The sequence below is a fragment of the Strix aluco genome, chromosome 4 (genome assembly GCF_031877795.1).
Source record: "Strix aluco isolate bStrAlu1 chromosome 4, bStrAlu1.hap1, whole genome shotgun sequence".
In the NCBI taxonomy this organism is placed as follows: Eukaryota; Metazoa; Chordata; class Aves; order Strigiformes; family Strigidae; genus Strix; species Strix aluco.
The window spans coordinates 26030990-26058688 of record NC_133934.1 but is presented as its reverse complement, the minus strand read 5'-3'; the positions used below and the strand labels follow the sequence as shown (position 1 = coordinate 26058688).

At 38.0% G+C, this 27699-nt stretch overlaps 1 protein-coding gene across 8 annotated transcripts; it reads left to right on the top strand.

Moving 5' to 3' along the window:
- Window positions 1–1414: 1414 nt before the first annotated feature.
- On the top strand, window positions 1415–27179 carry TMEM156 (transmembrane protein 156). 8 transcript variants are annotated; one of them, XR_012623057.1, is made up of 8 exons: window positions 1440–1558; window positions 5452–5733; window positions 7266–7517; window positions 9594–9701; window positions 12776–12880; window positions 14367–14531; window positions 17659–17763; window positions 25823–25841. XR_012623057.1 is itself a non-coding variant. In XM_074822337.1 (8 exons), the coding sequence occupies exons 1-8, from the start codon at window positions 1459–1461 to the stop codon at window positions 25880–25882; spliced, it is 1161 nt and encodes a 386-aa protein (XP_074678438.1). In that variant the 5' UTR covers window positions 1440–1458; the 3' UTR covers window positions 25883–27179. The 8 variants fall into 8 exon arrangements, 7 of the variants coding, with proteins under 7 accessions (XP_074678444.1, XP_074678438.1, XP_074678440.1 ...); XM_074822337.1 differs by lacking the exon at window positions 14367–14531 and adding an exon at window positions 20217–20365 and having other exon boundaries at window positions 25823–27179; XM_074822339.1 differs by lacking the exons at window positions 14367–14531; window positions 25823–25841 and adding exons at window positions 19088–19152; window positions 20213–20225.
- Window positions 27180–27699: the final 520 nt, after the last annotated feature.

The following is a 27699-nucleotide window of genomic DNA, read 5'->3' as shown; positions in this document are numbered from 1 at the left end:
ACCTGGCTTACTCATCTTCTGAGATAACTAAATAACAAGAAGGGCATTTCAGGTTTGTAGGACATTTCTTATTTTACCTTCAACAGCATTGCTTCATTTTGGAAATAGTATTTAATGGGTTGTGGGAAAAATACTATATCAAAAGAGAGCTTTCTGAATTAAATCCTTCATACTGTATATACTCTATATTTGAGTCAAATTGTTTGGTTTACATATGCATTATTGTAATGGTTTAGCCCCTGCCGGGGTCTGAGACCACGCGGCCGCTGCCCCTCCCCCACAAAGGGAGTGAAATACAAAGCCCCAGTCTGAGATAAGGACAGGTTTAATACAGCAGTGCAATAGCAACACAACAAACAACAACAATAACACTAAGAATAATAGCAATAACAATGAACAGGGCAAAATATCTACCAATATAGCAGTGAGAGAAAAGCCGGCTGCGCCAACCCCACGTGATCACCGATTCTTCCCGCGCTCTGGACTTGATGTTAGCATGGCATATGAATAACCCGGCTAGAGCTTCCTCCCCCACTGCTGAGGAAACTTAACCCTATCCTGGCTAAACCAGGACAATTATTCAGAGTACTTTTATTCAGAACTTTTCAGAAATGTTCTTTGCAGTCTCATCTGTAAGAAGAATTTATGGAATATCATGGTGGTTGTCAGAATGAAACTGGAAATTTTAGATGAAAATTTGTGACTACAATGTATAGGAATAGTAATGGCTCTATCCAGTCTTCTTGTGGTGTAAAGGATAGCAACTATACACACTCTACAGATTGGCAATACTTCTGTTGTCTTTTAAGAATACAGCAGCAATGATAATAAGAAGATCTCACACTCAGTTCATTGTACTTAGTACATCACTTATTTGCCAGATCAGAAACTTTAGGTTGTAATGATCAAGTTAATAGTCTATTAAAGTCTTAAAGATTCTGTATCATATAAAATTGTCTTCCCCCTGGCCCCAGTGCATATGTATATAAATAAAACAATAAAATCTCCATATCTGACTCATATAGTTCTGACTCATTTTTATAACGAGGACCTGACTCATTTTTAAAAAATCTTCTTGGCCAAATGAGAACAAAATTTCTTCACAAAGATGATTCATTTACTGTTTAGAAGGTATATGAAAGTGGCCATTAGGGGATGATGTTCCTAAAACAAAACTACCCCAAATGAATAAATAGTTTCTGTGCATGATTTTCCTCTTATTTTCATTGTGGTACATGAGTTTTATCTTCAGTGTATTCATTTGAATCATCCTCATCTATGCCAGTGTAGGAACAGAACTTGACTCTCTACAACTTAACGTAATGAGGAGTAAAAAGGAAAGTCGTATTAGAGAAAGGAAATGAATAGACGTTATTTTGCATAAAGTCTGCACTAAGTTAAAACCTAAACCAGGAAGGAAGTTGCCACCACTATGCTAGATGGGAGTGCTTCGGTGACATGTGCTTGCTTTTGAGAAAATCAGAACTCTTCAGATTAGTACTTGGAATAATTACTATGTTTATTTTATGTTTACCTGAATTTTTCAAAATCCATGAAGGTGAGTGATCAGCTTTTAAAATAGCTTTTTATTTATTCTGAAGTCTGCAATTGAAAAGTTGGCACTTGTTTTCCTAAAAGCGATGGTTAGGATGCTGTACTCATATGGACTTTGCAAAGCATATAGATTTTTTTTTTTGTTAGATTTTTAACCGAGCCAATTATATACGGTAATTTGAAAGGAGTTTGTCATTCATTTACATACACTGCAAAATTTTTGGTAACTATTTCCATGCAACTGTACTTTTACTATCTTCATCATGAAAGGGGTAGTTAAAATACGTATGTTCTTTTATAGTAGGTGCTCACGTCTTAAAAAATAACTTTTTATTTTAAAAGCTTCTATACTTAAATGCCTATAAAACTTTGTACAATTAGTATCCGGTATGAGATGCTGTCTGTGAGAGAGATATGCAGTGGTAACCTGAAAAAAAGTAAAGCAGAATAGATGTAACTGAGTGAAGCAAATCTTTTAACATAAATGCCAAATGCATCTTGTTGATCCTAAAGGTCGATACTGGATTTAGGATGAATGCAAAATATATGTCTGGAAGTTATGCATTCAGTGCTTTCTTAAAAATCCATAAATAAATTAATACTAAAATAGTTTTGTCACATCCATTCCTAGGAAAGCTTTTGAATAGATAAATGTTATAATAAAAAGCATCCCTGTGACAAATGGTATGTATTCCCAGGTATCATAAAATAAATTATTTGTGAAGCATAATTTTCTGGAAAAAAATTGCTATCAAAATATGTCCAGATTAGGTTACTTATATTTACATTTCTATTTTCATTAACCACAAAGAATAAACATGTCAGTAACTAAAAAATAATTTATAGGTTTTTATAGTTTATAAACAAAGTTGGTAAGCTGTCATAAGTTTTAAATATCATAAAACTGATGAGTCAGTTTCAGATGTTGGAACAATTAATGTTTTACCTCCATGCAGAAGTAATGAAAGTATTAGCTAGCACAGACTCTGCAAATAAACAATGACATGGCTATTACTAGAAGAAAACATTGACCTTACTGTCAAACATCAGAGAGTAAATAATTTCATTTTAATGGAATTGGATTTTCTATGGAAAAACACCCTGTAAATAGTGGCCTAATAAAGGAATTTCTTAATCACAGAACTTCCTAACATTAAGCACGCGGGTTACAGATATTTGAATATACAGCAGTTTCCTAGAGATACCTTTCATGGTTTCATCTCAATGATCCCCTTAACTCTTCAGGCTGTCTGCGTTCAGATTTCACTAAACCCTTTCCACATCCCTAGTGATGTTTACGTTTGGGAGGGTGCTTCCCTGTCCCGCAGTAAGGAGCAAGCCTCTTGTGGGTACAGCTTGCTCTCTGCCATGTAATCCACTGAGAAAGTCTAGTCTTTTTGCAGCTCTGTTTACAGTGTTCAACAACATATACCCCTCCCTAGAAAGTCCACAGCCCTTTGAACTGGAAGAAAATAAAGTTTACTGATGCTAGATCATAATTTGAATGGTTTTCTCAGTAGAGAGCTTTCAAGAGGATGGTAAGAACCCCCCCTAACAGGACAGCATTCAAATTTTTTCCACTCAGGTAACATGCCTTTTACACATCTACAACATGGCTCACAGGCAGCTCTGGAGCCTGTTTACCCATGTGTGAAGTCCAAAATGGACTTCGTAGTGCTGTACATAGACTGCTGCACAGCACACTCAGTGGATTCCCAAGTCCATGTACAAATTTCTTGGTGAAAGGGGTATGGTAGGGAATTAGCATTAATTGACCTTGAAAGCTGTAGCAGTGGTTTTAGACTGGTTGCCCAGATGCACCCACACCTTGCCATGAGAGCAGAGTAAGCATTCAATTTCCGCTCCTTGCTCACCTCCACAGAGAAGCTCTGCACAAAATGCCTCCTTCCACCAGAAGAATTTGACCTCGAGAGCTTGCTCCACTCCAGCTTGCGTGGGTCAGATTGTAAGCATTTTGAGGAAAATATTTTGTCTTGCCTCAGGGAAAGATCAAGCCCTAAATTTTGTCTGACATTTTTCCTTTTTGTATTAAAATGAATTATTTTCTTACCTGCATAGGATGTATATCTTACATTTCAATTTATTATACTTTATAAGGAATTTATGACTCTCTGGTGTAGTGTTAGTAAAGTGAAGATAATTGACTTTGACATTGGATTTTGGATTTTATTTCTGTATCCTGTCTGAAATCCTTTGCTGAACTGGTTCTGAGGTCAGCCTGCTGCTATGGGAGCACAGGTGGCCTGTTGAAGCTGTCAGATTGCAGCTGAGCACTGGAACAATTAAAGGCTATGTTTCTCTCTATATACATAAGGATTTATGAACACATTACTCCAATTACTCATAATGGCAGTTAGATGCAAAATTTCCTCTTCATAGAGATGCAAGGGTACTACCAGAATTGGAAGCTCAGCTACAAAACTATAGGCTAGTGCTGCATCAACTCCAGGAAGTGGTTACTTGTATTCATAAATACATATTTCATACTGGTGCCACAGAAGTTTTTTATTCTTAATTTTTATTTCATGTGAAAAAATAGTTCAAAGTTAACTCATGTAAAAATGCACGATTTGTACAATAAAGCCCTAGTTTAATGTGGAAGACAGCTTAAATAACACTCATTAATGATTAATTCTGTGTGGTTTTTGCTGCTTGCCAGAACTGCAGTAATGTACTCTAGCTACAGTAATTTGGTACTGAAATTTGATTATGAATTCCAAAACTAATGGTCATAATTAAGATTCATGTTTGTTGACTGACTATAAGAGAAGGTGAAGGTTGTGGTTATAGGATTCAGCAGTGTTTCTGTGTGTTTTCACTGTGTGGTTTCAATGTCATAGAATCACAGAATGGTTGTGGCTGGAAGGGGCCTTAAAGACCATCTAGTTCCAACCCCCCTGCCATGGGCAGGGACACCTTCCACTAGACCAGGTTGCTCAAAGCCCTGTCCAACCTGGCCTTGAACACTTCCAGGGAGGGGGCAGCCACCACTTCTCTGGGCAACCTGTTCCAGTGACTCACCACCCTCACAGTGAAGAACTTCTTCCTTCTCTCTCATCTAAATCTACCCTCTTTCAGTTTAAAACCATTACCCCTCGTCCTATCACTTCACTCCCTGATAAAGAGTCCCTCTGCATCTTTCCTGTAGCCCCCTTTAAGTACCAGAAGGCTGCTATAAGGTCTCCTCAGAGCCTTCTCTTCTCCAGGCTGAACAACCCCAACTCTCTCAGCCTGTTCTCATAAGGGAGGTGCTCCAGCCCCCCGATCATCTTTGTGGCCTCCTCTGGACTCACTCGAGCAGGTCCGTGTCCTTCTTATGTTAGGGGTCCCAGAGCTGGACACAGTACTGCAGGTGGGCTCTCACGAGAGCAGAGGGGCAGAATCACCTCCCTCGACCTGCTGGCCACACTTTTCTTGATGCAGCCCAGGAAAGACAGTTGTTATAGAAAGAAAGTTTTTGTTCTGATTATACCTTTTTTACTACATAACTGCACTGGTGCATTGCAGCTGCACAGTTCCAGGACTAAGCTCCCCCTCCAAACATGAGTGCTTTCATCTTTTCAAATACAATCAGACTGGAGCAGCTTTGAAACAGGAATGTGACCAGATACCACCACAAATTCAAGTTAATATTACAAGAGCTTTCATACAATTCAGCAGTGAAATCCAGCATCTAGGTTATGGGAAGACTGTGCTTGCTTTCTCTCACTTGTTGATGCATTCAATATGTTGCCATAACCCTCAAGAAAGTGTGTTTCATTGTAACATGGTTAAAGGATCTGTTACATGATGCTTCCATGCACGTATTGTCCATGTGTCCTCTAATATTTGTCCATGTATCTTGGTAATATAGTACTCTTTTTCTTTTTTTTACAGCTAACACTGTAATTGTGTCATGCATGGATACCTGTTCATCAAATAACACCACTTTTCCACTTTGTACTTTTAACAATTCTTGCAAAAGATCAGTGCAACAAAGAAGAGAAAACCAGACTATTTTACTGAAGGCCATTGTAAATCATTCCAATTTCCAAAATATTCCATGTGTTTGCCAGACCTCCAGAAGGGAACAACAGTCCCATACCAAACACACAGGGTGTGAATCCAAGAGAGATGTGAATGTTGCTCATCGAGGATCAGGGTCAGTAGTTAAAAAAAGTAAGTAAGGGAAGAGAAATACTTAATTTTTATTACAACATGAAAGACATGGTTTTATTTGGAAGGTAAAAGAAAATTATAATATGCTGCTGGTTCTCTACGGTCTTTGCAAATCTATGAACAATGCTTTTTTTAGCTTGTCTTTGCATGGCTAGAAAATGCAGGTTTATATGCCAGATTCTCAGTGGCATTCATTCCTGGCTGTCAGTGAAACACGTCGGTAGCAAAATGCCAATTTCTTTTCTTTTTTGATCTTGTATAAAATTGGGCAGGTGTGTGTCATTATTTTCAGGAGGCTTTGTATTGGTCTGGAAGGAGGGTGCTGCAAGAAAAGAGTGCCTTATCCAGTGGTCTCTGGAATATTTATGTTGCAAATTTGACCTCTGCCATCTAGCTTTTACGAATGCTCTTATATCCCCATCTTTATTCTTTTAATCTTGCTAAATTTTCTAAAGTATTTCATTTATTTTTAAGGAGTTGTATTTTCTGTTCAGTTTTCACAGTAAATTTGCTTTTAAATGTCATTGCGGAACTCTACACGTAGATTGGTGATATTCTATGAAGATAGGTTGTGAGCAAGTGTCTGAAGAGCTAATTCAAAGATGGTAACTATTCAGATGGCAGCTGTACAAGAAATCACCATTTCTGTGCTTGTAGTCTATGATATCCACAACTGTGCGGTATCCGAAATGGCCTTGCATGTTTCATAGAAGGCAGCACTGAATAAGGATTGGCACAGCACTACAGAGCACTACACCCACATATTTTCAGAGCCGTAGCAGTGTATTCCTTCTGTGCCATATACACTTACCAAAGTATCTGGAAACTTTTTGGGAAGAGGATGCCCCTGAATTTTGTTTTCCTAACATTGTCAGCAATAGGGGCAACAAGCCAAGTCCCGAATATAAGAAATGCAGTTCTTTTCCAACTGCATCATTTTCTTCTTACAAAATAGCTGTCTTAACAATGATGGAAAATAACAAAACAAAACAAAACATGTGGACAAACTCTGTTCTCATACCTATACAACCGTAACAATTTGACAGTCTCACCTACCTATGTTTCCTGTTAACATTTTTTTAGTCTCACAGCTTGTGTGGTTTGAAGTAAAACAAGGACCTTCTGCAACTGATAGCAGATAGACTAGATATACACTTCAAATCTCTATCATCATATGCCTTTTGTTTGGTTTTAATTTTTTTTCATAGCCTGACTTTTGTCTGTTACCTTTGACAACAGATGACAAAACAACAAAAAACTGAAAAGTTCCAAAGCTGGGAGTAAAGCAAAAAAGGGGCTATAATTTGCAGGGGGGATATATTTTGTATAGATAATCAATACTTTTCAGGTCTGTTCAGAATCACTTTACATGGTATCCTTTTGTCCATTTTATCATAGTCAATAATGTAAAAGCCAACTGTATGTTTTTTGCAAATGAGACAGAGGACTTATTTTATTGTTCTTTCTCTGAGAGTTATCTCTTTGTCTACCACGTTATGTAACAGTTTTGTTTTAATTTTTATTTCCAAAAGCAAAAGGCTCACTTGAAGTGAAAACAGAAGATGGTATTTATTTTTATAAATATTTTAATCTCACCATGGTTTCCGAGAAAGAAGAAGTAGAGCATAATACTTACTACATGCTGGAAATCCACATCAACAATTCTATAGTTGGAGGAAGAAATGCAGCCGGAGAATACCTAAATCATTCCTGTCTAGTGGCAATGATGGAAGACCAAAATGACTGTATAAATATTTCACTGCAACTGAAGTCTTACATGGAATGTAAGTTACAAAGGAGAGTCAGAATGGAAATCAAACCAGAAACAATATCAATCTTGCAAAAAATCTCCAGTAGGCAGTTCTCTGATTTCAGCAGCCATTTGAAAGTATTTAAGTATTTCACAAGAAGAGAATACAATTTTGATCATCCCTTAGTAAAAGACCCTCTTTAGTAGGCAACTGATAGTTTTCATAGTGACTTAAAGCAGGTTTAGCTGCGGCTTTTTTTTCCTAGAAGCAACACAGCAAAGTAAGTGTCTACACATTTTTTTGTTTAGTGGTGACAGACTCACAAATCACATGTATGACAAACCTTGGAATTACTTTTAAATTCTCTCTTCCCTGTTAATGGCATAAGCCTGTTGTCTTGGTGGTAAATTTAAAAATTCCTGTTAACTTCAGTGGCAGAAGAACCAGGAGACAGGTTTGACTTTTCTTAATGTTGTACTGCAATATCCTACTATACAGCCTTATTACAGTACACTTGAAAGAGAAATCTTCAGAGGAACTAGGCTTAGTTTTCCCAGAGGACAGTCTGTCAGCTTTTTAAATTTCCCTTTATGCTGCAGGAGTTTTTTGGCTGATTGCCTGACCACAGTCAGGGCTTCCAGCCTGCCTATATGCAACACTTGCCATCTGGGAATTGCTGAATTATTACATTCATTTAGTTTTGTATGGCAAATGCATTTTATTCTGTACCTTTGCTGGAAAAATCTGTTTTGGAGTTGGCTAAACCTATGTTAAATAAGTCCAGATAAAATCCCAGAGAAAGAGAGGGCAGCTTAGTTTTTTAAAAATAAGTAGCTCTAGCTACAAGAGGAGTATAGTTTGCAACTCGCCCTGCTAACTCGTGTCAAAACTATGAGCTACCCACCCTTTGCTAATGGTGATTTACCTGGGAAGTAGTTATGTCAAATTAACAATAAAAATTAACAACGCATCTTTTTTTCTATTTGCTTCAAAACAAAGCTAAAGAGGTGCTCAGGGCTTTTACTAAGCAGGGTTGATATATAAGTCCTTACAAGTCAGTGCAAGATGGGGTAGAGTACTCTGTTTGAAAGAGCCTAAATGACTGTATAAAAGATATTTTTAGTTCTGAATTAGGAGGGATGAGCTGTGCTTACCTCAAAGAGCCATGGGGTTATTGGCAGTTACCTCATGACTTCTCAATGGAGAAGATACACAAGGGAAGTTGATGTAGGTCTAATTATATTATTCTAAGTCAAGGAAATGAAAACAGTCCTTTGGCTATAGTCTGTAATTTGATTTTATATGAGTAACAGTAACATAGTTGTTTTCTAAAATAGTTATTTGACAATGATAATGTATGCATTAACATGCAGCTGCCAAAGAAGCTTGAAAGGGCTTTCAAACAACTAGGGAGTAAAGTTCACCACATCCTTTCTCTGTGGTATGTAGTCCTGGCTTGTACTAGATACTGAACTAATTCCCTGTGGAATGTGGGTGCATTTCTGCAGCAGCTGTTGTCCAAAAGAGCAGCCTACCTCCTACACCCAGTCAAATGCTGATTCTCCCCCAAGGCAGCTCTAGTTAAAAGAACTCCCCAGAGGGGTCCGGTTGGTGGCATTTTTTCACTTTTAGATAAGAAAATTCCTATATGTAGAATCTTACCTTTTCCTGTACAGGGAGATGGGCCAGAAGGTTGAGAATGGCCATATAGGCCCGTGTTGGACAGTGGACCAATTCCTTCTGTGCTCCATCCAAACAAAGAGGCATTATATATTAAATATAAATGTTGATCTCTGGAGCATTTTTCTTCCTGGCTGACTTGCATATAGCAGTTTATACAAATAGGAAATGTTTTAATTCACTTAGCTACATGTAACTATTTCAGACACAGGGAGATAAATACAGGTGAAAAGGAAGATAAATTCTAGATAGGAAACTCAGTTTCAAACAACAAAGAAAGCTGAAAGAAAAAGGCATAATCTTGTCTTTTGTTTTAAATTTTTATCTGTGGGGGTAGGCATGGTCCAAAACCTACCAAGATCAAATGTTCTGCTTTTCTCTGCCAGTGATTTCCTGCTTCATTTTCTCTCTTCTACATTTTATGGACAGATCCAATGTGTATGACGAAGATCATTTGGCTCACTATGATTCCAGTAGTTTTTGTGTTTACTATTTCAATTGTCATCTACAAAATAGTCCAAGAAAATGAACAAAACTGTAAGTAACTAAAAGTTAATCTATATGAAATTAAATTTCTGTGCAAAGAAAAATGTATTCATTTACAATAACAAAGCTGTTGATTATTAATGTGGTTCAGACACCAATATTTAAATTGTAATATGGTAGAAGCTTTTTATAGAGAGACTGAAATACTTAGATGATTGATATTATCACCTCTCACCTCTGAATTGTGGATGTAAATCCAGGTTTATTGATGGTGAATGAAATAAGGTTTTTTTGACAGATGCTTGGTGGCCTATGATCCTTGGTGATACAAACTTCTGGTTTCAGACTGATTCTAGTAGATAAAACAATTACAGATGAACCTTGTTGAAGGTCTGAAGCAGAAATGCCAGTGACCAATATAAGCATCCTTCCTCAAGATGATTCATCTAGGTCATGGTCAAGAAAAATTACAGGATAGACATGAGGAGATATGCACTCAACTGTCTGTCCTAAAACCTGGTTATCTAAATTCAGCAGTGGTGTAATTGCACACAGGTCAACCAAGCTGTGCCTTCTTAACCCCAGAGCTGAATTAAGCCCAAATAACATTTCTTCTCTTTGCTGTTATTTCAGCAAAGAAAATATTGCTGTGATTTCTGAATCAATATTATGGCCTCTTCCAAGTGATTAAAACTTTGCTATGAAAGAACTTGCCTAGTTCAGAGACTGAAACAATTGCTTTTACAGAATGCCTTCACCAGCAAAGACAGGCTCTTCCTATGCAATTCACATGGGATATAGGCTGAAATCAGTATTTCTTCTAGCAATATACAGTGAAGAAAGCAAGAATAAGTGTAGGAGTACCCTGAGCTTGAGACTTTTAAGTAATCAAGATAAATTTCTCTGCACAAAAACAATGCAGAAAATAGACCGCTTGTCAGCTGCTGATCCTTGTTTTTCATCCCAAGTCAGAGGTAGAGGGAGGTACAGGGAGCACACTCTCTTTCATCAGTGTGAAAAGAGTGTTACATCACCTGTTACCTGAGATAATAGCTCTTAGATGCTTTTCACAGCAATTTGCTGAGACTTTTTGCCTGCGTCAGCCCTGAATGGGCAGAAAGTCTCTGGACAACCAGCATTTAGTTGCTGTTACCAGGCAGATGTCCATTCCCCTTGTAGTCCAGAGCTGCCGAGTGGAGACCTTGGTCACAGGGGTAATAAACAATTGATAAGCCATATCCATTCCCCTGATCATCCTTACTGTATCCACAGGCAGTTTTGTAATGAAAGAGCAATAGGAGTCTAGCTTTAATCATAACTGAACACAAGGAAGAAGAGTGCCCACATACAAAATGTTTCTGGGATTTTTTTTGCATAATGTAAATATTTCATGCATATATCTTTAATGAATAAGCAAAATAGTTGCTTAAAATGACAAATATGTGCCCCTCCCCAAATGATTAAAGAAACTCCTTACCCATCTTTGTTCAAGTACATGACCTTTTACTTACTGCTAGAACCAATTTTTGAGACCTGTTTTATGTATGTAAAAATCCCATAAAGTGTAAATTAGGTCTTTACAAGTGGGCTATTAAATGCTCTAATTTAAAGGATTTTTATTTGTCATTTGAAAGCCAGCTATAAACGTCACGATTTTCTATGCTTTGAGTCATAACATCCCATTTTTAATGCAGAAATATTAGTAGTGATGATTAATGATTTACTGCCTTTATTCTTAAACATCAGTTTTCTATTAAATGCAGTTTTTTCAGAATTGTCATGGACACAAGCAGGAGGAAAAGATGCCCTTTTGAGGCTTCTAATTACTGGTTTGCTTCTAGAATGCATTTTCTGTTAATAGAGGAATAGTGGTTTTATTAGTTACATTTATAATATAAACATTATAAACAACATCAATATGTTACTGATAAAAAGAGAAGTGCATAAAAATCAGATTTAAGGGTTGTATTCCTTGTGTGTATTATGATGCCACCTTTAATTGCAGGTCTACATACTGCTTTTTTTCAGTGGTACCCAAAGAACACAGCAGAAATATTACTATGTGCCTAAAACAGCTGCTAAGAATTTTTCGAGCCATAGTTCAGTTAGTGGTTTTTCTCTTAATTTCTGAGCACCACTGAAAGCTGTTAAGAAATATGGAATTATTCATTTCCTCTTGAGACCTTGCAAGACATTCTGCTAGGCAGACTCTGAAACATTAATTATTTCCATGAGTGCATAAAATAAAATATCCAGATAAACTTGGTGGAGGTAACAACCGATCCATGACAAAGGAGCTAAATTAGAAATTAGTCCTTTTGCCTCTTCCCTTCCACTCTTGTCTTACGACCACTTTCAGAGCTTCCTTTGACATTAACCATTACAGTACATACTTAGGGCTTCGGTGCATTAGATCTCCACTGGTTATTCATTAAAAAATCATGACCTAAATAATGCTAATTTAATGGATTTCTTAAAGCTGAAGTTTTCTAGTGTTCTCAAAACAAAAAGATAAAAATCAATTCTGTTACGCAGAATTGGAATGAGCCTGTCATCAGAAGCTGGCTGAGCCCTGAGCTGCTGTCATTTTAGAATAGGGCTCACCATAACAGCTGCACAATCATCTGCAATAACCCCACCAAGAGCACAGTATTAAGAGAGCAGCAGAAGGATGGAAAGACTTGAGGAGATTATGAATTGGGTGCTGAGGAACAGTCAGAGATGTTCAACCCAGCTCCTTCTTTCTCTCTCTGAGTGGTGTAGCGCTTGCTCTCAAACTGTGCTTCCAAAGATGAACACTCCACACTTGCAAAGAATCTGTCAGCTTCCTAGGACAGTACCGGAACATGTACTTTTTCGATAACCTTCCAGAATTTGTTCAAGGTACATGGTATAGAAAAGGGAAGGAATAATTTAAGAGGGCCAAACCTAAATGGAATTTACAGAAAATTTCAGTCAGGGAAATATAAAACATGTGACCCTTGATTTTCCTCATCACCTTATTTCAAAACCTTCCTGTTCTTTCATGGAAGGTGTTCAACAATTTAAGAATAAGGGGTTTACCAGTTTTTCTTCTAGTCAGTGCTGTATGTATAGCTGAGGATAACACATTTTGTTTAAAACAGATTGTAAACACAGAGTAGCAACATCAATTTCTACTATTCTAAGAAGAAAGGGTTCCAGGCATGCAAGAAGAAGCATATCTGCTACTAAAATTCATCCTTTTCCTGGTAAGTAATATAAAATAAAAACCCAACAAATCTTGAGTCATGAGGAGGTCAAGAAAGACCTTTGAAGTATTTCCTGTCAAGGGATGCTTCAGGTTTATTTCAGAGTTACCTTGATCCTACACAAATTTGATCTGGCTTATTTTATGGAAACATTTTTATATCATAAAGAAATAATTCTGATAATAAAACTATAAGAAGACTAATTTATATCATGTGGGAATGCTTCTCCCAGTCTTCCAAAAGTCTTGCATTAATGACTTTTTACCTCCTTTTAATTTTTGGTCATGTTGTGTGCCACATTTAAGGTTTGGCAGCTGAGTGTTTTGTGTGTGTATGAAAACTATACAGACATGTACATATGCATACGTATATGTATGCTCTATGTGTTTATAAAATCTGCTACCAAAGGATGGAATGTATGGCTGTAGCAGGACCCAGAGAATGGCTCTGCTGGCACTCTGTAGCCTATTTCTAGGGGAAAATTCTCACAAAGTGCAATTTTCTTGTTTCAGATAGGAATTAAAGTGTGGTCTTCTGAGACTGTAATATGTTTATCACAGATCAATTAAATGGCATGGCTAAACTCAAAGTTTTGGTTCCAGAAATTACAATTTGATAACAAATCTCTGTGAGGGGAAATTAGGAGCTGTAGCTCTGAGTGTTACAGATATTGCTCAAAGAGTCATATGCTTTAATAAATTCCATGGATTCTTGTTTCACGAAGGGAGTTCTATCTTTAAAAAATAACGTGAACACATAGAATAATAGCTCTGAATGGCAAACGAACTTCCCTCCAAAACAAGAATAACTAAAAAGCCAGCAAACGAAAAAATGGTTTTAAATTTAGCTAGGCTTGGGTACTTAGCTGTTTGTCTTGTTAGTTCTTCAGGAGTTAAGAGGAGACTCAGTAATTCCTCTCTACAACTCAGTAAGTCATGGCATTTCAATTTTACCTAGAAAAGAGTGAATAGCTCCTTGTCTGTCTGAACTCTCCTGTGAGTACAATTTATGCTCCTCACTTTTAAAGCACTGGCTACCTCCAAGATATATTTATGAGCTCATTATTTTCATCCCGCAGGAAAGGAATTGTCTTTCTGACATCTTTTGTCTTGAGTAGCTTCACTAACACCATACCTGTTTTATCAGCATGTTCACATGGCATTTTTAATGTTGTATATCCAAAGGCATTTTTGATGATGGAGTTTTATGGAAATTCAAATCTCGTTTTACTAGATTTTACTGAAGAGAATAGGAATCCCTTATTGGTCTGTCATTCTTACTTCTATGTTCCTCCCACTTCAATCCATACATTTAACCCGGAAAGATGCTTAGTTGTATGAACTGTTGTAATGAGTTTTATTTTAATATGAAATTCCTTGATTTCACACACCATAATTCCAGTCAGTGCAGTCAATTTCCCCAATTTATACTAACATAATTTAAAGTGGAATCAAGACTATATGAAAAGAGTTTATTCTTTCCACAGATGCTAAGTTTAAGATTTGCTACTGTGATAATGGATTATAAATAGCTATAGCTGACTTCTTCGACGGCCCTTGATAATATTTTCACTACCGTTAGTGCATAGCTTGGAATCTTGAAACAAAACATTGAGGTCCACTGAAGACAATACAACCACCCTGGAAACACGGTAATGAGACTAAATAACTATATACCTGAGAGGATGTGTCAGTATATCATATAGCTGAAAAGATGTATAGATATTACTAAAAGGTTATCCAAAGTTCAGAAAGGGTAAGGGAAGAAAAAGAACAAAACCTATACTTCGAGAATGAGAATGATTTCCTGGGTAAACTCAGGAAATTACTGTCTTAATATAACTGTGGTCCTACAAAAAGATAATTTACAGCATGGGTGCTAGTTTTGTGAAACTGTTAGTGACTCTATGCGCATGAATCATTACCATTAAGTCTGGTGGCCAGAATAAAGGAGGAAAAATGTATATATGTTCTCTAGAGTAGGATTAAAGTTACAGCCTTCCAAATTCATGGTACTACAAAGAATTGAGCACATATAGTGAGGATAGGGGGGCTTTAAAGCATTCTGGTCATAAATGTTGACTAACCATTGTCTGTGCTGTTAAGCCAAAAAAGGAGACATTAGTGAGTGGGCTGTACAGAACGCGTTTTCTAGACTTGGGATCTGGTCCTGCCATTGCGTTTATGTAAAACCGTCCCTTGAATGGTACGAATTGACAAAGTACAGTTGCCCTTAAATGCAGCCACAAGAAAAGGAAAAGAGTACAGGATGCTTTTTCTGTAGTGCGAGAAGTAAGTACTCTTTAAGTGGCCGATCTGTATTTCCAGACACAGAGCATTTTTGTATCAAATAGAACTTGATAGTAGTAGCACATGGAAAATAATCCATAAAAGAAAAGTCAATTGCTTGCTTTGTGTTCATGACAGAGAATCTTAGGGAGATTCCCACATAAGAGACTTTGATTGCAAGAATTTCTTTGAGGAGCTTTCTCAAATCGAAGAGGCAGTAGAAGAGGTTTTGCAACAATTTAATAAATTAATAATAGCAATTAGGAGGACTAGACAGTATTCCCCACAGTGTTTTAAAAGAACCCAGATAGAAACTGCCAACAAGTCATGTGCAGCTTACTGCTTAAATCAGCCTCAGTTCCAGAGAAAGGGAAGGCAGCTATACTTACCCTGCTGTTATACCTTCTCCTGAGCCCACTTTCCCTAAACCACTTTAGTACCTTTTCCACTACCAGTAACAGATTAAGTATAGCTATTCTCATATAGCTATATCCCCCCTCAAAAATTAAGCCTGGGAACACAGCACAGAATTACTTGTTGGGAGCAGGCAGTGTGTGTGAACAGTACACTACATTATTAAAAAATTAAAAAGTTGCATAAGAAACAGATTGTATAAATCAGGGTGTTTAATACCTAGACTGAATCTGCCTAGCAGGGTTTTTTCACAGTGGAAATTTCATTAATATAATTATATGGGTTATATTTAAGTGTCAATTTATCTTACTAGAAGTCTATCACTATAAATTCCCTTTTAGATCTTCTTTTTCTAGCCTAAGAATGACATTCCTTGTTTATTTTTATCCTATTTTGAAAGCAGCATAAGGCCTATTTTGAAAAAAAAAAAAGGCCTGGTCCCATTCCTATGCTAGAATGGGACCGTGCAGACAGGGAATCACATTGTTAATATTATCATGTTATTACTCTACACTCTGTGTGGGCAACCTTAGTTGAAACATAATGCCTTGTTCTATGTTGCTCAGATGGTATACTTTCATTTTCAGTGATACTCCATTGGCTCATGCAGTCACAGTTTGGTTCATTACATTTTAGGATACAAATACAGGATTCCTTGACTCACTTGTTGGGCTCACAGTAATGCAAATTTAATTCTGATGGATAGTAATTTTATAACTCATCCCGAAAGAAGGACATTGCAGGATCATGGTGACAACCAGGACTCAGAGAATAAAACCTCAGGGTTTCTGGCCTGCAGTTGTTTTCTGGACTGTTTAGATTTTGTGGCATTCATAGCATTTGACATAAGTGGGTTTGACAGCTGTAATTTGCACATAAGAAACAACAAGACAAATTTCCTCTAAGGCATTTGAATTCCTGTATTGTTTTCTGTGCTATCCTATTAAAATAACAGCTCCTCTCCTACAAGATTAGAGGAAACAGGCAAAATTCTGCCATCTCTCTGATGTGTTGCTACAGCTTCAGGTTAGTTGACGGGGTAGAAACAGAAGCAAATGCTGACTCAATACTGTCAGGGCTGGTATCCCAGTGAATTCACTCACTCCTCCTTGTATTCTGCAATACATTTTCTTTTTAGCAAAGAGGACAGGCAAGATACATATTCTACAGCAGCAAATAGATGCAAAGCCAAGAAAGGAGAAATTTGTTTAATGATGGCCAAGTAAAGCATCACCTATTTGATTCTGATTCTTCTCAGTTCCTGACATAGCTGAATAATAATCGTCTTTTCCTCTGCAACTTAGATGAATAATGATGGGAAAAGCAAAGCTTGTTACAGTATTCAATATTTAACACAGATTTACATGTTTCTGAGAAGAAACATTTTCAGAGAAAAATGTGAAGCCTTATTACCATTTGGGGCTTTCCCTTATTTTTCAGATGGGAAGATAAAATCTATAGGATGTAGGTAATTTTAGGGAGCTTTTTATAGCCCCTTGTATGCTTTCCATAGAGCACTGATGCACAAGGGGCCATTTCTCTGCTCAGTTTGCATGCATGCAGAACACAGGCTCTGAAGGGAATATCAGCCTACATTCCCCTTCTCTCCAGGTTCATCCTGAGGGCGAAACAAGATCCATTGCTATTTTTAAAACTACCCCAGTTTTATTTTAACTTTGCTTTTCATATTCAGTTTCTTAATTTCCAAGATCCACACTCTACTTTTTAATTGCATCTGTAAAGAGAGAAGCCCAAATGATATAGTCAGTGGAGAAGGGATGTAGCTAAATCCCATTCATCCTCTTGTTATGAACTCAGTAGAAACCCATTTGTAGGTCTGCAGAAGTTACGGATGGTCAGGGACAGGATACAAAACATGGTTAGTGCTTTCAGGAGTTCCTGACATGTATCTGCATCTCTAGGCATTGCAATCCCACTGAAAAACTGGCTGTCCACCTCTGCCTTGTGTTCAGATAGGTCTCAATTATTTTTGAACTTGCAGATTCAATGTTTAGCACTCTGCAGATGTATTTGCTGTTTAATAATATGGATAAAAATGATTTTAACTTTTAATAGTGAAAACCAGCAAACAAGAGAGTCCACTTACTGCACAGAGCACAAAGATACTGTTCATAATTCCTGAACAAGAGCATTGTCATGTGGGTGCATCAACGGTAGAAGGTAAGTAATTACCATACAGCTCCAATTATTCTGTTTGCCTCATATTTTTAGAATTAATAGTATGCAATATCTGCTCAAAATAAATTACTACTTCTTTTAGTCAAGTATATGAGATAGCAAACTGGAAAATGTGTTTTGTGAGAGGTAGGTGGGAGGGAAACAAAATCAATATTCCTTCTGCTACCAAGAGTCATCTATAAACTAATGTGTTAGCCTTTTAAACACTGAGTGTCCCTGAAGGCCTAAGTGCAAATTCTGACACTATTTTTCTGGTGTAGAATATTGTGTTCTGGACTTCAGCATTATGCTGATATTTGTTTCTGATAGGGGCGGAGGAAGAAGCAATTTGCAAATGATCTCTGAAGAAAATCACGTTTGAAATAAATAGTTTGCTGATCACATTCCCCAAACAAAAGAAATTGATCACTCTGTCATTATTACACCTGTCACAAGGAATAACAAGAAGTTGGTTTCAGCTTGGAACTAAAACTAGTCTCCCACTTCTAACCTTCTCCAGCCTCTGTACTCCAGTAATTGTTTCAGGAAGTCCAGATGTAAGGAAACAAGTCTGAAAAAAAATGTGCAGTAAGAGATACCTCTTCCTGGCAATACTTGTAATGCCTAGAAACAGAAGAGATGCTACTCGAATAAGTAATACAGACTAATACCTCAATTGCATAGACAAGGTTATGGCTACTTGCACAGATTATGTTACTGTTCATGGTGAATTTTTTAGGTTAAAAGCTTAAGAAGGTCCTTCTCTACATCTATTTAAATTGAATGGAATTTTATTGGAAACTCAATATCATGTCATGCTATCTTTTTAATGTGTTAAAAAATTGATGTACTGAAGAGCAGTTCGATTTTTGTGCTTCGTGTGGAACCATAAACAATGAAGTTGTATATTGAGAACAGAGTTAACGAAAAAATTTTGAACAGCGTTGCTTACAAAAGATGGGGTACTGCCATAATAAATTAATAATTGAGCTAGATTGTTTGGCTTTTGAGAGAGACTAGCTGGGTTACAGGACAGTGTAATACAGTAAATAAAAATACTGACCACTTTTTAAGTGATTCTAATCCGTAGATTTTATGAGGACTTACAATGAAGAAAAGTTGTTATCATTACTATTCTAAAATGAGGATTTCAGGGGGCAGAAACAGATAGCATGACTTGGGAAGTCCGTGACAGATGAGAGCAGTTCTCAGATCATCTGAGTTCAGCTGTTTGCCATTTGTACACCACAAGCCTCTGCTGAGTGAGCAGGCCCTTTCCCAGAGGCCCTGTCAGCCTTTCTGTAGTGCAGCTTCTTCCTTTCTACAGGGGCTCCTCCAACCACTTCAGTACTGGACCATTTCTTCTTCTGACACTTGTCAACTGTCTCTCAGGTAAACCTTTATCTTCCCATATCCCTGTCTGCTATGTACCTGCTCACCTTAATTGTTTCCTGGGACAACATTTACTCTCAGGTTAAAAATAAGACATTTCTAAGGTTGTCATAGGATGTGTTGCTAAGGGGGTGCTCACTGGTATTCAGTGCCTTCATTTATACAGTATTATGGCTGATCAGCAGCATGCTTTGTCCTTCCAGGATGTTGGGTTCACCAAAACTCATCTTTTAGAAGCAGAAAAAAAAAAGTCACGGCCCATTCCTGTGCAAATTTAACTTGTGTTCTTAGAGGTGGGAGTAACCACTGATATCAATCTGCTAGCACTCCTTTTGCTTTCATTATCTTAAGTGTTATGTATTAAAGGGTAGAAAGAAGATATGGAACAACTTTGCAGATTGTTGGTTGCTCTGTGAGACAATATATGAGATCCAGGAGACTTTGAGATGAAGTTATCCCTTTCCTTAATCTCTGGGTCAATGACTGAAAGAAAAAGATTTGGTATCTTGAGAAACCCCAAATACCTTGTTCCAGTGCTGCTCTGTATAGAAGCAGGCTTGCTTTCCAAGTCACAATGGAGTCTTCCTGTCAGAAGGACTGCTGGCAGTGAGGTGAAAGCTGGATGTGATACAGGGAATTAATGCCAAATACATGAAATTGCAATGTTACATGACATTATTAGAGGATGTGGCCAGAGTGGCAGGAACTTAGATCTAGATCGTGCCTTTCATCATGTTAGGTTTTGAATAACATTTCTCAAAGGAATACTGTCTCAAAGCTAAATACTCTGTGAAAATAATAAAAGCACTTTCTGCTTTAGTTTTGCTTCACTTCCTGCAAAGAAGCACTTCCCCCTTCATCTGATAAGGTCAGATTCAACTCATTACTACTTGTGTTTGTGGGTGGTTCAGTGGCTAACGACACTGCAGTTACAGGAAAGCTTGCTAGCTAGAAGTCCTTTTGGTTACTTAGGCTGTGGAAGGAGGTTGTGGTCTACTTCTGAGTGCTAGGGTTGTCTCTACAAAGTCTCTAGAATGTTAAAGACTAGTTTGCTCAACAGGGAGGAGCTGGCTGCATTAGAAGTGCCACACGTGAACAGCTGAGTACTGAAAAACACCAGGATGATTCAATTCACAGAATTGACAAAGACACTTATAGACTACATCAACTTGATAAAACCTGTTTTTTTCCCCAAGAAGGAGGTAGGGCGGAGGTAAGAAGTGTGTACCAGGTGCTGCTTGATCAAAGAGCATCATCTTTGTATCACAGTACCAGCTGCTCCCCTGAGTCACGTGCATTTCGGACCACCGATAACAAGAGCCTCAAAGAGGAAGCGTTCCAGCCTGAGCTCCACTGGGGCTAATGCTACCATCTGCCCTTGGTCTGCTTGCAAGAGTTACCTTAATGCCTGCCCTGGATCAGACAGGCAAGATGAGGAGAGACAAAGCACTTCTGAGCTATGCTCTTCCTCATCTCCAGCTAGCTGAAGCTGCACTTGGAGAAAGCATTAACCACAGCACAGTGTTTATGTGACTTCTGTGTAAGGAGGTTGGCTACACAAGCAGGTGTGGTAGGTATAAGAGGTAGGAGGAAGTGGAAAAGCAAGGATTACTCTTATCACCATCATTATTGCTACTGAGTTGGAGAACCTGCTGATGGCCTCAGCAATGGCCTTTAACCCAACACATTGAAAGCCGAAAGGTTCAACAACATTGTTTTTAGCCATAGGAATTTACTAAGTTAAAAATCCAGATCAGACAGGTGAGCAAAGTAAAAGGCATATTATTCACTCGTTGATCCAGTCTGTAACAGGGACGTATTTGTCTTGCTAATAGATGGAGAGATCAGTAATCAATGACACACTGCTACTTTCTGCTGAATTTTTCTTTTTATGTCAGAAAAAGACACGTTTCTTTTTATAAATGTCTTTTTAATGTCTTTATATTTAAGATGATACTGTTGATCATAGAATGTAAGTATATTGGTAAACATATGACATGTGCGTGGTCATGTTTATCAATATACTTATATCCTCTGTGTGTGTATATCTGTATGTGTTTGTGTGTGTGTGCACAGAGACACATGCACATGCTCCATTACTTACTGTTCATTGGTTACTATCACACTGACAGCTAATTCACCTAATAAAAAAATGTACCAACTCTGCACTCGTACCTTTGCCAAGGGGGAATCTTTTCAGCATAGGTCACTTAATGTCTCTGTGTATTTTCACACTAACTATTATTATTACATTTGAGTGCTGAAGTTAAGAATCCTCCTCTGGTTCTGATATCTTTCATTAAACCACCATATTAGCAACTGTTCTGGAATAAATGAGTGACCCAAGTCTCTCAAGTGTCTCAAGACAGTCTTCTTTTTACATATGACAGCTGTAGATGTATTTCCTTAGTGCTGTCAAAGGGTGACTTTAATTACTGTAAATTTCAAGACTGCTGTTTATTTAAGTAGGAAGCATGAACATTTTATTCAGGGCAAATATTTGCATTCAGAGGCAATGCTGTTCAGGGGACAGCATGTTAGAATAAGGCTCTGGAGACCCAACTTCTTATGTCTCTGCCAGTGACACCTCATTACTAATTTGCACCATGTTCCTCCTCAGCTAAAAGAGAGATTGTGTAGTGCTTTTAACTTACAAAGCACTACTTGCATCAACTGGTACTTTTAACTTTAAGAGCACTACTTGCATCAGCTATTACTTTTAGCAGCTCTGAAATGCTGTGGGATGTATATCTGGGTCTGCTTTTTTTTTTTTTTTTTTTTTTTTAAGTGCCAGCAGTGAATATGCTCTTCCGTGACAGATGAAAAGACAGAAACAAGAAGCTGGACTGATAGCAAGAAATCTGGGAGAGCAGATCAGAAGGACAAATACTGAATTTATATATCGAAGCAAGGCTAATAGCTCCCTTAAAAAAAATGCAGCACGCGAAACCGTAGGAGAACTAACGTTTCTTAACATAGTGGATTCGGTGGCTGTTCCCTAAAACAGTGGGGGCAAAGTATAACTGGAGTAAGAAATAGAAGTGGGCAAGTAAGAGTCAAATCACCATGCCCTGTCATGAGTCAAATCACCAAACACCCCTATATATGACAAACAGCCTATCTGAAGGTGTTGTAGCATTCAGCAAGATGATTTTACTGATGGTTAGCCCTGAAATCATTGTTACGTAGGGAAAGTTTTGGCTAAACTTGCCCTTGGAGGCTTAAGAAATCCTGTCCCAAGGAGCAACCTCCCTGTGTCTGTGTCCTGCCCTTGTGGCCATCCAGCTTTCCCCAGTGGTGGGGTCATGTGGGGTCTGGGCAGACTGGCTGTGCTGGTCTCGCTGGCCTCTTCCACACCAAATGTGCACTTCAGTCTTACAGTGAGCAGGGCAGAATAAAAATCACATGTGTATAGCATGAAGCATAATTGTGAGACCTCTCCTGCCCTCTCTTCTGTCCTCTACCTGTTTAAGGGGAAACACCATTGTATTCTCTGAATCCAAAGAATATTAATGGATTTCATGAATGACTAAGGACAGAACAGTCTTCTCTCTTATTTGGGGATATCAGAGACAGATACAGACCTGACAGTTCCTGGATGAAGTACTGCCATTTTATGAAGAAAGAAAGAAGGAAAACTCAGTGCCTTAAAGCCAACTGTTGTGGACTTTCTTTTTTTGGGGGGGTAAAAAGCGTCCAGTGTCATGCTCTGAGCTGTTGCTGGATCAAATTCACACAAATTGGTCACTATTACCCCGAACACTTTATTTACTGCATCAGTCTCTTTGACAGTCAATGCCCCAAGGCCAAGATGAAACAATCTTAGCGTCCTGCCTCCCATTAATTCTCTTAATAAAACCAGTGGACGTGTCAAAGGCTGCATAAAAGCTAATGAAAGTTCCACATCAGCAATCGCCAATGATTTTTTAGTACACTGCCTTTCACCATCAACACTTCCATCTCTCTTTGTAAAGAGCTTTGAGATCCTTGAACATGTAAGGTGTTTCACATCTCTGTATTTCTTTCTGAGTGACAGTGTAGCTGTATAGTTAGGTAAAACAAGTTGGTCTCCTAGTGAATATAGGATTTAAGGCACAATCTTGTCTTCAGGTGAAATGGATAATAAAACTGGAACGTAAGGTAGATGACAGGTAAGTGACAGGGAATGATGCACAGGGGAAGCATGTGTATGGCTAAAAAGGTGAAAACCTCTTTCACAGAAATTGTAAAATAAAAGGAGTTGACGGGTCCCTTTCCTCTCTTACAATCTAAAAGCACGTGGACACAAAACCTCCCGTGTGGCGTGGTTGGCACAAGAGATCAGTAAGTAACTAAGTGTATGAGAGGCTGATTCCTATGCAGCTGCATTCAGAGTATCACCACTGCTGACATTTTCTAAGGATACCTTCCCCTACCAATTTAGAAATTTAATCGTGCAGATTCCAGTCTAATGCCAGGAAAATTCAATGCAGGTCCACCTAGGGTATTACCTGGGCTTTGGCTCAGGCCCCTGCTGCCTTCCTGAAGAGGTCTTTAAATGCCATCATTGCAGAACTTGGTAGCACAAACAGAAAGGGCAACTAAAAATATTCTTTGCCTGCTTTTCCTTATGTGATTGCAGCTTTACAAAAATGTTTTCATATTTAAAAGAATCCCTCTCGTCTGTCTTCGAGCAAGACACCCACACAAACAACAGAAGATACAAATTATGCAGGGAAAACGGTGAAACTCATAGTTCAAAACATTCTAGCAGAGGCATATACCGGTGTACTCAGGAGAGAGAGAAAGATTACAGTTAAGCTGTTTTTATAAATCATGTATGTATTTGTAAAGAACAGTAGGTGTGATTTTAAATTGCTGGGATCTTTCCAATTAGCCTTTTGATACTTTTTCTGAAAAGCATCATTTCAGTGCTCAGAAGTGATAGTACTGTGGTTAAAGTCATCATAAAATTGGGTATGATGCTGCTGAAGGCAGGAGTTCCTACCAGTACTGGCATACTGGGTTTGCCAGTTGGCCGTTTTTGTAAGAAAGACGTCAATTTTTATGCTTTCATGAATTCCTGTAGATTACTATGAAAAAAATTTATGCCCACATGCAGCTTTAAATTGTTTTCAGGATTGTATGCAGTCATTTAATTAAATATTTATTTTTTAAATATCATGAAAGATAATTCCTCCTCTGTTTCTGCTTCCATAATAGAGTCAAGTCTTAATCGTAGATTAAAACGAAAACTCTTCTCGGTACGAAAGAGCTCACAGAATCAGATTGCTGAGCACATTCCAGGGTCCTTGGCACAGTTATTGGGCTCTGCATAAAATGCATGCCAGGATGTGCTTCTCTCCAAAACAGACACTTAAGAGGTTTTTGAAGGGAAGCACTCCTGCTTGCTTGCAGAACTGGACTGTAATGGGCACTGTGCAGGCTGTTTAAAGCCACTGTTCCATTAGCCGGCATCAATTTTTGATGCATTGTATCCTGCTTACACTTGTCATTTTCTAGCTCGTCCCAGCACCTACTGCCTCCAGTATGATTTCACAGCCAAGGAACATTTCTTATCCCAGTTCTTATGATGTAAAGGAAAAGGGAGACAGATGTTCTTATTGGGCTTGCAGCTACATGAACTACCAGAATGGGTGACAAGCTGCATTTGCTTTTTCACTCAGTGTGAGAGTGAGAAGTACAGAAATCCTGCGTTTCCCCCTGCCCCACCCCAGGTATAGTTCCCTAAAAAACTAAGTTGAGCTTCATTGGGATCTGGGCATTTTTGTGTTTCAAGTTCCTCATCACATGCTACTCCGGGAGCTGCAGTCCAAATTTTAAGTCTCATTGATGATTACTGAGGAGTATTTTTCACTTGGAAATTGTGAAAAAGCTGCTCTTATTTCATTGTTTCCAATTTTGTTCTACTGTATACAAGTATAGTATGGGAAATACAGTTGGGCATAGGATTGCAAATTCTTCCATCCAGCTGGTGGTTCAGATTGGTCTGTTTTAAATTTTTCCCATTGGGATAATTTACCTTATTTTGGCTCAGCTGCAGTAAGACCTTGTTAATACTCCAAATTTACTTTCGAACACTCTGCTGCAGGTGGAGTAGTTCATGAAGAGATGCCCAGGAGCCAACACGGAACAAGAGATTCTGGAATGGAGGCAGATATCACACAAAACTCTTCTCCCCTCATCTAGCTGCCAGGAGGGAAGAAGAGAGTGAAGTCTACTTAGTTATTTGAAGGAAAGAGATTGATCACCACCTACCTTTAAAAGTCAGTTCCAGACTGAGCTCTGTGTAGATGAAGTCACTCTGCAGAAAGCCAATTTAAGACACTTCAGCCAGGGGGACATGGTGAATGCTCTCTAGGGCAGCTTTTGGCTCTGCCCAGTCCCACATTGCCAAGCTTCCCTGAAAGTGAGTAAGGTCCAGTGCCTCCCACCCAGGTTCCTGTATCACACTCTCGTGGGGCAGGCACCTCCCAAATCCCCAGGTTTCATTCACAGGTCTTTTGCTCCAATCTGATGTGTATCATCTGTCCACCTCTTAGTTACAATGTTGTTTTCTTTTGTAATAAAGAGGAGAATTCATTACTGTGAAAGACAAAAGAATGACATTAATATAAATTAGGAAAGACTTAATTAACCTCCTCTTTTTTTCTGATACTGTTTTCTTTAGTTTCAGATGTTGACACATGAACTATCACTACTACTGGATGAAAGAAGACACATCATATAACACAGAAGAAAGCATCTTCATTTCCCGTTTGGGGAGCTGTGTTATCTGTCTTTTCATGAGAATGCTAACGATGCATTTTAGTTGAGAAGCTCCATTTTATCCATCACCAGAACTATTTGGTATTAAGAAAATATGAATGATGGACAAACATGTTTTGCTATAGAAACAACTTCAGTAGCAGAGTACAGGTTTCACATCTATTTTCAGTTCATTCAGGATTAATAATTATACAGTTGTGAGATAATCCTTGCAATAATTTAATTTTCTATCAGAGAATAAATTTATTTTATATTCTTCATAGGATAAGAAAGTCTGTTTAAACGTAGAAATTATCCTCTACTTTTATGAAGTGAGCACAGTTTTCAGTCTATTTAATGCTCTAGGTGATTAAGGTGCTTAAAAGATACAATTTCTGGCTGTTGAGGAAGGTGGCCAAAGAATCATAGAAGGAGATAATTCTGCAGTACACTTTGATTTATGCAGTGAACCAGGAAGACCTTCATAAACTCTGCAACATCTTAGTGGATAAAGAAAAAAATGTGGAAAAATAGTAATTTGGCTTCAAACCACAAAATTGTTATTATTGTTTTTTAATAACTCATTAAGACACCAAATGGGTTTCATACTTTTTGATAAATTGCATTTCTATCTTTTGTACTAGCTTAGGTCATTAGTATTCAGACTCATTATCTCCTGGAACTTTTCCTTACTTTCCATTTATTACTGCTCCTCTGAGTGTACTGGAGCTGTTTGGGCTGAGCAGGGTCCCAAACTCATTCGGTGCTCACACATTATTTGTGGGTACAATTTAACCATCAATTACTAGGCAGAGACAGCAATTGCAGAGCCAGGACTTCAGAATCCCTTGTGCTAAATCCATCAGGATGAACAGATTGTAAACTGCCCATTGCAAATATGATATGCGGCAATTTAGCATCGTGTTAATACTTCATAACCTCCATCCCTTCCATTTATATAGCTTTTCCCTCCTAAAGCTTTCCGAAATTGCTTCTCCAGTCATTATACTGCACCAAGCAGTTCAGATTTAATAAGAATAGTTGTGAACATTAGCTTCTGAATGAGTTGAGGCCATATGGAATTTTTTATATTTAGTTGGATAAATCTGAAGCATTTTTTTCTATTGTTTGTTACCATCTTATAAAAAAATCAGAAAAAAATACTGACTTTCTTGATTTGGGGGCTTTTGAGGCTTATTGCTTATCTGTGGTAATAACTTAAAGCTTTTCAGAAATGGATTTTTTAATACAGTCTATAAAATAAACCTGTCACAATTTGTTTCTGGTTGAGGTTTTTTCTTCTTACTATGGAACAGCAATTTACAGATGAAGAGACATATCTATCTCACATCACTGCAGAAGTGCTAAGGCCATTTTAGTCAATGTTCAAGTGCTTCAAACAATAGCACTATCTCTCACTCTTCCCCTTCAGTAATCCAGAAATCTTGTTGATAGGGACAGCCCTGCTCCTTGTAACCCCGATTTAATTTCCTTTCTGGTCTAATTTAATTCTGTTACTCTTGCTGCCTGTAACTTCCATCTTCTCTTTTCCTTGGATGGCTAAACTGTGACGTACTATTTTATTACTCACGGTTATCCCACAGCTCTCTCTGTGTTTGCTTCTGCTACCCTGGGAAGTTCCATCTTCCAAGTTACCTTTAAAACCATCAAGAACAAGTAAACCCAAAAGGCTGTTATAAGCTTTTAATCTCTGTTGAGCAGAGCTTACCTTGTCTTGAAAGTATCATCCAAACTATAGGAAACAGTGGGAGAATGGGGAGACACTGGTAAGAATGGTAA

Excerpts from the sequence above, each read along its gene's own strand:
- TMEM156 (XM_074822343.1), top strand. The coding sequence starts at position 1,459 with ATGTGCTTGCTTTTGAGAAAATCAGAACTCTTCAGATTAGTACTTGGA. Across the intron at positions 9,702-12,775 it reads CCAAGAAAATGAACAAAACT|ATTGTAAACACAGAGTAGCA; the intron begins GTAAGTAACTAA and ends TGTTTAAAACAG. Across the intron at positions 12,881-17,658 it reads TAAAATTCATCCTTTTCCTG|TGAAAACCAGCAAACAAGAG; the intron begins GTAAGTAATATA and ends AACTTTTAATAG.